This window comes from Otolemur garnettii, unplaced genomic scaffold (assembly GCF_000181295.1).
Source record: "Otolemur garnettii isolate 467f Iridium unplaced genomic scaffold, OtoGar3 scaffold00074, whole genome shotgun sequence".
NCBI classification, from domain to species: domain Eukaryota; kingdom Metazoa; phylum Chordata; class Mammalia; order Primates; family Galagidae; genus Otolemur; species Otolemur garnettii.
The window spans coordinates 9,517,958-9,530,654 of record NW_003852469.1 but is presented as its reverse complement, the minus strand read 5'-3'; the positions used below and the strand labels follow the sequence as shown (position 1 = coordinate 9,530,654).

The 12,697-nt window shown below is 36.1% G+C and overlaps 1 protein-coding gene across 2 annotated transcripts in view; it reads right to left on the bottom strand.

Annotated features, from left to right (window-relative positions):
* The window catches only part of PSD3 (pleckstrin and Sec7 domain containing 3), a 470,121-nt gene that overhangs the window by 208,622 nt on the left and 248,802 nt on the right, over positions 1-12,697 (bottom strand). For both annotated transcript variants that reach the window (XM_023515535.1, XM_023515536.1), the window contains exon 9: positions 285-374. In XM_023515535.1, the coding sequence (XP_023371303.1) occupies positions 285-374 (90 nt within the window). The remainder of the gene's footprint in view (positions 1-284; positions 375-12,697) is intronic.

Genomic DNA, 12,697 nt, shown 5'->3' with positions numbered 1-12,697 from the left:
GATAGTCTACTTAGAAATAAATCAAACAACAAACTTCCCACTATTCGCATCACTAACCATTCCAAATGTTTATTATCTCGGTGTTATTGTAACCTCTTAGAAATTATTAATTTAAGGGTACCTTGCAGTATGAGGCATCAAGGGACAAGGCTCAACAGAAACATCACCAAGACCAAAAGCAAAAAGCAAAACACTTAAGTGATCCTTAGCCTATTTTGGATTAAAGATGTAAGCAGTGAATGTCAACATACGCCTGCATTAAAAATCAATAATTCAAGACTTACTTTCAGCAGGTCCTTGGAGAAAGCAACACCCCCATTTACTCCTTGGAGATTTGCAATGAACTCTTGGCAGGTCATCTTCTTTCCAATATTCTGAAACAGAACAGGAGCAAACAGGACATCACAATGTCATATACGAAATTAAGATAATCCTTACATATATAATTAAACAGGGTGAGAATCTGTTTCTGCAAACATGACTAGATGCACATATATGAACATATGTACGTATATGCGATACAATTTTAATGCGTAAAAAGCAGATGGCATATTATGCTTTTAAAATTCTCATTAAATATAAATAGCAAAATTATGTCAAGCATTTAACATAGGAAAAAACATGAAAAATCTATGCTACATTTATGTAAATAATACATTATGCGGTTGGTAATAGAAAAACATGAATTATGGCATTTCTGAGTTGAATTCAGAGAGTTGTTTATGTGTTTATTTGTATTTTCTACACACTGTCAAGATATATGACAGATCTGAGATTTACCCTACTTTCAAGCTAACGAGTTAGCCTGTCACAATCTGATAGATGATGGCAGAGGAAATAAGACCCCTGGGTGAGAGGCACAGGTATTTATTACTCAAAATAACAGCAGTAGCCAGAATATCAGCATTATCTTGCCCCAGTTCCCGGAGCCCCAGTTCTCACACAGCAACTTGAATAGGGCCAGATGCCACTTGCACATACATGGGTGGCATTACAGGAGAGAAACCCTGAGCTTCAGGGACACCAGCTTTATCTTCCGAGGCGATAAACAAACCTGACCGCCACTCCAAAGTTCCTGTATCTTCCAAGCTGCTAGCTATATATAGAAATAACCTTGAACAGACAAGAACGCAGGCAACCAAAGCCTCTGTTCACAAAACATACAGGAAAGTGAAAGAGCCATATAGAGATTTGTCTCCTAGCATATGCTTCCAAACTGGTTTAAGCATACTAAAGTTTAGCCCAAGGAAATCATATTCATGAACAAAATGTAATTCGAAAATCTACACTACCAAAAAAGAAAGACATAAATGCTAAGAAAACTAGTAAAATTTCTATTATCATCTCCTATTCCAGCTTCAATCAACTAGTAAAAGGTACCACTTGTGAAGGATTCTGAGGTTCGGTATGGACACCAAGACAAACCTGCCATGAGGGTAGGAGGGGGATGGAGAAATCCAAACAAGTACACAAGCAACTCTGGCAAAATGTGGTTCACATGAATACAGAGTATACAGCATATTAACATACCTGTATACAACATTTTTACAAACGACTGCTGTTCAAGGTCATTTTATTCATTCGTAAAAGATCAAGAATATGTAGAATAGCAATATTAAAATGAGAAAGCATACTCCTGGAGATAAAGACTTAAGGGATGTAGGGCTATGGGTTGATTTAAGGAAATACATGTACAGAATATCAAGTTCAAAAGCTTAGATCTGCTTGAGAACATAGCTTTATATATGGGTCTTAGGATTAATCACGTCTCATCTCTGCTTTTATAGTTGCCCTTCTATTTTACAAAATGAAACAGTCTATTCTACCCAAGCTATATAAATATTTATAGTCAAAGTGCAAAATCTCTTTTTGCCTCTTCATTAGCAAAGAGGGCACACAGTTTATATAAAAGACCAGAGAAAAGGCTTGACAATGAGAACTGGCTTTGTCAACTAACTCATTTGATCACTATTCCGCATAAATTAAATAAATTATATCTGAAGTTTCAAAGTTTTAATAGAAACTTATTAAAGCACAGAAACTTTTATGAAAAACACTGTTTTGCAGAGGCATATTGAAAAAGATAATAACTTAATTTTTCTAATCCTTTTCAAGTATATCAGGTCAAACGAGGCACTTCAAGGTAAAAAGTAATAAGTGTAATCAATAGTCAGTATGAAATGAATTAGAAAGGCCTTTCTGGGTATGATCCAAGGATTTCAGAAGATGAACAAATAATGACGAGGTAATAAATTCTTTTCCAAGTCAGGGAGTTTCCAATTCTCTGCTTTTAACAATATTAAAGGAAGACCTAATTTAATTATTAGAAAATCACCAAAACTATTTTTGATACGTGATCTGGAAAACTCATATACTCATAATATTATGTGTTTTTAAATTAAGGATGTGTTATTAATCAACAAAAATGCAAAAGCAGACTAATATAAAGAGAAACATGAAATCTCTTAAAAATGAGTGTGCTTGTATTTGTACATAAAAGTGTCAACTCATATTTTTAAAACATCAACTTTATTAAAAAATAATATATATAACATTGACAATTGGGAACTAGATACTTCAGTGACTTATAGTGCATTGATAACATTGTGTGGCCATCACCATTAACTAAATTCAGAATATTTTTGTTTGCCCTCCTTAAAAGAAATCATAAACCTAATAGCAGTCACGTTCCCAAATCTCTCCTGCTGTCCTCATTAGGGATTACCTGGCAACCACTATTTTATATTTTATTTTGTCTACTCAGGACATTTCACATAAGTGGAGTCATAACATATGGCCTTTTATAGGTGTCTTATTTAACATGATGTGTTTAAGATTCATCTGTATTATTGCATGAATCAGTATTTAATTTCTTTTTATTGCTAAATAACATTCCATTGTATGGATATACCAAATTTTATTTATCCATTCATAAACTGATGGACACTTAGACTTTTTCCACTTTTTGGCTATTATAAATGCTGCTATAAATATACAGGTGCAAGTTTTGGTGTGAACACGTTTTCGTTCCTCCTAGGTATATACCAGGAATGGGATTATTGGGTCCAATGATAACTGTGTTTATTCATTTGCGAAACTGCCAGACTCCTAGTGGCTGTACCATCTTATACTCCCACTAGCACTGTATGAAGGTTCTAATTTCTCTACAACCTCATAAACACTGAATATTCATGATTTTTATTTTAGCCATTGTATCTATAGTTTTGATTTCTATATACCTAACAATTAACGATTCTCAGCATCTTCTCATGTGCTTATTAGCCATTTGTATTTCTTCTTCAGAGGAATGCCCATTTAACTCCTGTTCCCTTTTATTATTATTATTATTATTTCTTGCAGTTTTTGGCCATGGCTGGGTTTGAACCCGACACCTCTGGCATATGGGGCCAGCGCCCTACTCCTTTGAGCCATAGGTGCCGTCCCCTATTCTATTTTCTTGTTGGGATATTTGTATTTTTACTTTTGAGTTGTAGTTCTTTTTATATTCTAGACCTCAGTTTCTTATTAGATATGCACTTTGTAAATATTTTCTCCCAAGCCATGCATTTCTTTTCACTTTCTTTTTTCTTTCACTTTATTGATGGTGTCCTTTAAAGCACAGAAGGTTTAAGTACATGAAATCCAACTTATTTTCTCTTACTACTTGTGCATTTTGTACCATCTCTAAGAAATGATCACTTAACCCAATATTTACTCCTACATTTCTATGAGTTTGTACATTTAGATATTTAATCCATATTGAATTCATTTTTGAACATAGTAGGAAGCAGTAATTCAACTTCATTCTTACATATAGATGCTTAATTGTTATAATACCATTTATTTTTCCACCAAATTGTCTTAGAACCCTTTTTGAAACTCAACTGATCATAAACGTAAGGGTTTATTTTTAGATACTTGATTCTACTGCACCAATCCCAATGTGAAGCTTTCTACCGTGGGTAGAAAACACACTCTTGACTACTGTAGCTTTGTGGTGAGTTTATCATCTTAACAATTTTAAGCACATAGTCCAGTAGTGCTGCACATGAGTATATTCACATTGTTCTGAAAAAGATCTCTGAAATCTTTTCATCTCCATTCAAACACTATACCCATTGAACAATAACCTGTCCCCTCACCCTAGATGCCTGTAACCATCACTCTACTTTATGTTGCTATGAACATTCCTTACCTCAAATAAATAGAATCATGTATTGTTTTTCTTTTTGTGACTACATTGTTTAACTTAGCATCATGTTCTCAAGGTTCATCTATGTTGTAGCATATCCCAGGATTTCCTTCCTTTTTAAGGTCAAATGATACTTCATTGTATGTATAAGGAACATTTTGTTTATCCATAAATCTGTAGATAAACATCTGGTCTGCTTCCACTTCTTAGCTATTGTGAAAAGAGCTACTATCAACATAGTTTGGCAAATATCTCCTTCAACTTTTTGCTACACACCTAGAAATAGGAATACTGAGTCATATGGTTGTTCTACTTTTCATTATTTGGACCTTCCATGCTATTTTCTATAGTAGTTGCACCATTTTAAAATCTCTCCAACAGTGCAGTGTTCCCAATTTGTCCACATCCTTGCCAATGCTTTTTCCCCCCTCTATTTTCTTGATAAGAGCCATCCTAATGGGTATGAGGCTATATTTGATTGCAGTTTTTTTTTTTTTTTTTTAGAGACAGAGTCTTCACTTTGTTACCCTCAGTGGAGTGTCATGGCGTCATAGCTCACAGCAACCTCCAGCGCTTGGGCTTAGGTGATTCTCTTGCCTCAGCCTCCTGAGTACCTGGGACCACAGGCACCTGCCACAACACCTGGCTATTTTTTGTTGCAGTTTGGCTGGTGCCGGGTTTGAATCTGTCACCCTTGGTATATGGGGCCGGTGCCCTACTCACTGAACCACAGACACCGCCCTTGATTGCAGTTTTTATTTGCATTTCTGTGCCTAGAGAATGCTGAGCACGTTTTTACAAGGTCATAACCATTTGTATACCATCTTCAGATAAATGTCTGTTTAAGTACTTTGCCCCCTTTTTTAGACACATTTAATTTTTAGATATGATGTAGAAGTTCCTTATATAGATTGGATATTAACTCCTTACAGATACAAGATTTGCAAATATCTTTTCCCACTCTGTAGGTTGCCTTTTCATTCTTTTATGTTTTGAGGCACAAAGTTTTTAACTTCGACACTGTCTCATTTTTACTTTTGGTACCTATGCTTTTGAGGTAGCCAAGAGTAACATCATGAAGCTTTGCCCTTTTTCCTAAGAATTTTATAGTTTTATGTCTTTAATCAATTTTGAGATGATTTTTATGACTTTTATATACTGCATAAGGGTCCAACTTCTTTTGCCTATTCAGTTTTCCCAATACCATTTGTTGAAGAGTCTGTCCTTTCCCCATTGAGTGGTCTTAGCACCTTCTTGATCATTTGAGGGTTTTTGAGCTGTCCGTACTACCCCATTTGTACATTCGTCTGTCTTTATGTCAACACCACACTACTTTGATTCCGTAGCTTTGCAACTTGTTTGAAAGAAGGAAGTGTGAAGACTCCAACTTTGTTATTTATCAAAATTGTTTGATTTGGGATCCCATATGAATTTTAGGATGAATTTTGCCATCTCTAGAAAAAAGTGCTGTTGAAATTTTGAAAGAATTATGTTCAATCAGTAGACAACTTGAGCATTTTAATAATATTAAGTCTTCCAATCCATGAATATGAGATATCTTTATATTTATTTGGGTCTTTAGTATCTTGGAGCAAAGTTCTATATAAGTTTTGAAGTTGAAAAGTTGTCAGTGTTCCAACTTTTGCTTTCTCTATATAGTTTTGACTACTCTGGATCCTCTGCATTTCCACATATTTCAAGACTTATTTGTCAATTTCTGTCCCTCCCCCTAAAGAAAGGCAGCTGGGATTTTGAATGTAATTGTGTTTAATCTGAAGATCAGCTTATTGAGTACTGCAGTCTTAATAATACATGTTCCAATGTAGGACCATTAAACCTTTCCAGTTATTTTACTTTCAGTGATATTTTATAGTTTTACTAGGGCCTAGTTGCTAAATCTATTCTTTTATATCTTAATCTTAATACTCTTCAAATGAAATTCATTTCTTTTGTTGTTCATTGTTGTCAAATAGAAATATAATTGATTTTTATATAATTAACTTATATTTTTCAGCCTTACTAAATGTGTTTAGTTCTAATAATCTTATTTATTCATATGGTAAATAAGAAGTATTTCTTTTCTTTCTTTTCTTTTTTGGTAGACAGAGTCTCATTTTGTCACTCTCAGTTCAGTACCAGGGCATCATAGCTCACAGCAACCTCAATCTCTTAGGCTCAAGTGATTCTCTTGCCTCACCCTCTCAAGTAGCTAGGATTACAAGCGCCCACTCCAATACCTGGCTATTTTTAGAGATGAGGTCTTGCTCTGGCTCAGTCTGGTCTTGAACCTGTGAGCTCAGAAAATCCACCCACCTCAGCCTCCCAGAGTGCTAGGATTACAGGCATGAGCCACTGTGCCTGGCAGATAAGAAGTATTTCTTCTGCAAATAAATTAGTTATTCCTTTATATTTGGTTTAAAGAAAATAATTATGCCATATATAAAGAGTTTTCTTATTGAAACATGTACACGTATTTCTGGTTAACATGTGATATTTTGTTACAAGTATACAATATACAATATGTAATAATCAAAGTAGGGCAAATGGGCCATCCATTGCCCCCAAACTTCACCCCTTCTTTATGTTGGGAACATTCTAATTATGCTCCTCCAGGTATTTTGAAATGTTCAACAAATTATTAAGTATAATCACCCTACTATACCATGAATTCTAGATAATATTACTTCTTTCTAGCTATATTTGATAAGTATTAACTAACCTTTCTATTTCTCTTCTGTTGCTGTTGCCAGTTTTGTATTTTACTGACTCAGATGCTCAGGCCCTGACCATGTACTTCTGCAGCTGCTTCCTGGTCTTCAAGGTTCCCCTCAAAGATTCCCCCGAGTCAGCAGTACACAGCATGGGTTTTCTTCTGCCACAAACCCAGAGGCTTGTACTTCTTTGCCCTTGTACAATTTCTTGAGGTGTTCTGAGTCTGGTTTAATTATAGTGAGAACACAAGCAATGGATCTGCAATGACTCAGAATCTGGAGAGCTTAGACACCAGGCAGCCTGTCACTTTGGTGACACACACCTAGGACACCACATCTGACCATCTTCAGGTCATCCAGCTTTCTTGCTAGTTCCTCCTCTTTGCCATTAGGGTACTGAACCTTAATCTTGACCATAGCTGCACATGGTACCACCACTGGTCGCCTGCCCCAAGGGAAAAAGAAAATGTCCATTAACCAATTTCTCTAAATTCTCTTTTCCCCTACCCTTCCTAGCTGCTGGTAGTTACTATTTTCTACCTCCATGAAATCCACTTATTTTTTTAGACCCACCATATTCATGAGAACATACAATGTTTGTCTTTCTGTGACTTGCTTATTCCACTTAACACAATGATCTCCATCCATGACAATCCAAAGGAAAGAAATTCATTCTTGTTTGTGGCTGAATAGTATTCCACTGTGGTTGCATATAAAACTTCCATCTACTTATCCACTGATAAATACTTAGGCTATTCCATATCTTGGCTATCATGAATAGTGATACAGTAAACATGGGAATACACATATCTCTTTGACATACTGATTTCCTTATTTTGGATATATATACCCAGCAGTGAGTTTGCTGGATTATATGGTAATTTTCCTTTCAGTTTGTTCAAAAAAAAAAATCACACTATTTTTTATATTAGATATAGAATTCTTAGCAACAGTGTATGAGCATTCCTCTTTCTCTACATGCTCATTAGCATTTGTTATTTTCTATCTTTAACAAAAACCATTTTAACTGGGGTGACATGATATCTCACTGTGGTTTTGATCTGTATTTCCTTTGATTAATAATGTTGAACATTCATTCATAAACCTGTTGATCATTGTACGTATACTATTTGAAATGTGTCTTTACAGATCTTTTGCCCATTTGATAAAATAATTAATATTTGACTTTGCATTGATGAGCTCATAACTTCTGGTTACTAAAGGCGTTGTTGAATGACAAGTTTGCAGATATTTTCTACCACTCGGTAGGCTATATATTTGCTTTGTTAATTATTTTCTTTGCTGTGCAGAAGCTTTTTAGTCTGATGGACAGTCGACTATTTTTTGTTCTTGTTGCTTTTTATTTATTGAGACAGAGTTCATTTTGTCACCATTGGTTGTGAGTGCCATAGCATCATAGCTCAAAGCAACCTCAAACTCTTAGGCTCAAGTGATTATCTTGCCTCATCCTCTTGAGTAGCCAGGACTATAGGCACCCACCATAATGCCTAGCTAGTTTTAAAGATGGGGTCTCACTCAGGCACACGCCAGTCTTGAACTGAGCTCAAATAGTCCATCTGCCTTGGCTTCCCAGAGTGCTAGGATTACAGGAGTGAGCCACTGCGTCCAGCTGCTGCCTGTCTTTTAGAGGCTTTATTCCAAGAATTTTTGCACATATGTCTTGAAGAATTTCCCCAATCTTTTCTTCTAGTGGTTTTAACTTTCAGGCTTTTCATTTAAGTCATTAATCCAATTTGAGTTGAGTTTTGTATATTATAACAGGCAGGAATCTAGTTTCATTCTTCTTATGGATATCCAGTCTTACAAGTACCATTTATTAAAAATACTACTCATTCCTCAATTGGAGCCTTTGTCAAAAATCAGTTGGCTGCACACATGTAGATTTATTTCTGGGTTCTTTATTCTATTCCAGTGATCACTGTGCCTGTTTGATACCAGCACCATACTATTTACTATTTTAATTACTATGGCTTTGCAGTATGTTTTAAAGTCAGGCTGTGGAGAAAGCTTCAGGTCTTAGTCCCAATGGCAATGTCCCTGGTGTGCTGCATCACTCATTTAGCAGTACATAAGACATAGAATGGGCTAGAGTGCTGGGCACCTTGCTGCCTGCTGGGTTTGGCCAGAGTCCTGCTGCACCCTACTAACTGGATACAGGGGGATGTTAGCAGGGCTCTAGGGATGTGAATTATCAAGGCTATTTGGCCCTAGGGCAGGATGTAATCTAGTAGAAGCTGAATTCTCAAAATGGTATCATGCTGCAGCTGCTTGGTTTTGGGAGGTTTTATGGGATCCAATGCAAACCTCCTTTCTACAACAATGATGTCATATAGATTTCAGGTGGGTCCCAATATTAGTTCCTTCTACTGCTAGGATTGTAGAAGTCCATCATGGAGACCACTGGGATCACTCAAATATTACCCATGATGGGGAATTTCTCTTGCCTCAGAACAGATCCCAGCTAGGATGGCTGCTTTATTTCCTTCTCCTTCTATGCCTGAGATTCCCTGTCACTTTTCTGCTGATTTCCAGTGTTCTCTCAGCCTATGTGACATGCGATTATCTACACACTACTTTGATGGCTCTTTGTGAAGGAGATGAGTGCACAGCTGCCATCCTGAAGGCCTCTCTCTACTTTTAAATGTGGGCATTTATTGCCAGAACATTCCCTTTAATAATAATATTACCCTTTACTGTCTGGCATGTTGTGCTTCCATTTTTCATTTATTTCCAGAATTTTTATTTCCTTTTTCCTTATTTTTTTCATTGGCTCATTGATTTAGGGGCATACTGTTTTATTACCATGTGTTTATATAGTTTCCAATGTTCCCCTTGTTTCATTTTTGCCAATAGCCTGTGACACAGAAAACATAATTTTTAGTTTTATTCCATTGTGAAAAAGATACTTGATCATGATTTCAAATTTTTGAATTTCTTGAGATTTATTTTGTGGCCTAACATATAGTCTATCCTGGAGAATGTTCCATGTCTTGATGAGAATACATATTTGGGAGTGGCTGAATGAAATGTTCTATAGATGTCAGATCTATGTGGTCCAGAGTTCAGTTTAACTCCAAAGTTTCTTTGTTGATTTTCTGTCTGGATGATCTCACCATTACCAAGGGTTGGGTGTTTAAGTCCCCTACTATTATTGTATTACAGTCTGTTCTGTTACTACTTCTTTGAAAAAAGCTTTCTAATCTACCTCTTTCTCAGCTCCCATTATCATACACATGACTCTTAGATTTGCTCTTTTGACATTTTTCTCTGTATCCTGTACGTGTCCTTTAACCCTTTTTTTCCTTCTCTGTATTTTTTTTTTCTTCTTCTTCTCTGTATTTTTAAACAGCCTATCTTCAGCTCACTAACTCTTCTGCTTGACAAATTCTGCTGCAGAGAGCCTGAGCTTATAATGCATTTTTCAGTTCAGCAAATGTATTTAAGTTCCAGAATTTGACTTATTTTATATTTTAATCTCTTTGTTAAATTTTTATGACAAACATAACCAGAAAAGCAAAGGAGACCTTGAGTTCACTACGCTTCCTTAGAATTGCTATCTTGAATTTTTTTTTTTTTTTTTTTGGTGAGACAGAGTCTCACTCAGTCTCCTTATGTTGAATGCTCTGATGTCACAGCTCCCAACAACCTCAAACTACTGGGTTCAAGGGATTCTCCTGCCTCAGCCTCCTAAATAGCTGAGACTACAGGTACTTGCTACCATGCCTGGCTAGTTTTTCTATTTTTAGTAGAGATAGGGTTTCACTCTTGCTTAGGCTGGTCTCAAACTCCTGAGCTCAAGCAATCCACCTACCTTGGCCCCTCAGAGTGCTAGGATTATAGGCATGAGCCACTGTGCCTAGCTTGAATTCTTGATCTGAGATTTCATATGCTGTTGTTTTATTAGGGCCACTCATAGTTTCTTTGCTTTGTCATTTGCGGAGGTTATGGGTTCCTATATACTACTGCTGTTTCTCATGAATGTACAACTATGGTTTCACACTGGAGAATTAATTATTTTAGTCTTTCCTTTTTGGCCTGCTAGTCTTTCTATGGTACATCTATTTAGAGGTCTTTTGCTATTGCCTGTTGAATACCCTCAGTCTTAGGTCACTGCTGCCTTTTCAGCATTAGATGGAACCTTAAGCCCAGGTTTCCCTTGGTTTTCACAATGTTGAGAGCAATGTCCTTCCCAATTGGAAGAGGAGGAGAACACGCCAAAGGCGATACCTCAACTGCATGGGAAAGTGGCCTAGGTGTTTGTGACTAGAAGTGTGTTTCCTGCAGATGTTGCTTATGAACAGCTGCTCTTACATGACATTTTTTTATGGCTGAGATTGAGAACAGAGTTTTAGGGGCTGGGGTTACTAGCCCCTACTAACACCTCCCTTGTTTGTCTCTAAGTGCTCTCAGGTGTTTTTCTCCTTAAAAGTAGTCATGATTATTCCCTTGGATTAAAGCAGGAACAGTTTTCCTGCAAGAGAACCCACTATGATGTTTAAGTAGCCTAGAAGCCTCAATCTCATTTCTTCTAGGGTAGAAAGCACTAGCACAGGAGCTGTGGGTGGAGAAGTTTGTTGCTCTATTTACTAATAGTTTTTCACCTTTCTGTAGTCTCAGGGATTGTCTCAGCTTCAGATTTGAGTTTTGGGATACTGCTAGTAATAATCTTGGTATAGAATATATTTTATTTTCTGAGGGAGAGTAAAGACAGATTGTTTCTACTCCACCATTTTGGTAATGCCACTCTATCTATTTTGCTTATTCACTGGTAATCTAAATGTCCTATCTCTTTTTCTTGCGTAGGCCCTGGCTAGCATCTTCAATGATGTATATAAATGGCAAGAGTAGACATACTTGTTTTATTCTTGATCTAAGGAGAAAGCTGTCTTTTTTTTTTTAATTTCATATTATTACAGAGGTACAAATGTTTTTGGTTATATGTATCAATTTTGTTATGCCTGAGTCAGGATTATAAGTTCACCCATCACCCAGATAGTGTTCAGTGTACTCATTAGGTAAGTTTTCCCTCTCCCTCCTTCACTTTCCCCCTGCTTGATTTCCACTGAATTATACTTCTTTCTGTGCACATGTGTGCTCATTAGTTAGTTCCAATTTAATATTGCGTACATGCAGTATTTGTTTTCCGTTCTTACACTTAGGATATTGGCCAGTTCCACCCAAATTGTTGCAAAAGGCCTTAATTCTTATTTTATTGCAATATAACAATTCTAATCAATACAGCTACCTGTGGTATCTTCTTGGTGGACTGATGCTTTTTTCATTAAAAAATGTTCTTTGTCTACCTAACAAATTCACATATTGTGACCTGGTTGTTTGTACCTTCACATTAACCTGAAATTGAAAACAAACAACAATAAAAAACCCGAGTCAAGCATAACAGAATTAATACATGTAACTGAAAACATTTGTACCCCTTAATATTTTGAAATAATAAAAAAAGTCAAAATATGTTGTGATAAAAAAGTAAATGTTCATAATCTCTAAAGAAAAAAAATCTTGGGCAGATCTTCTGGTAAACTTATCTCAGATGTTCTACTAGTATTTGTTCCTTTACTTTGCACTTTTAGGTAATTAACATGGCCTTTCCTTAAACCTCATGAACCAACTTCAGCTAGCTATCAACTTTTCTTCTACAGTTTTCTTACCTTTCTTTTCTTTGGTTTTTTTTTTTTTTTTTTTTTGAGACATAATCTCACTCTGGGTAGAGTGCTGTGTGTGGCATTATAGCTCACAATAACCTCAAACTCCTGGG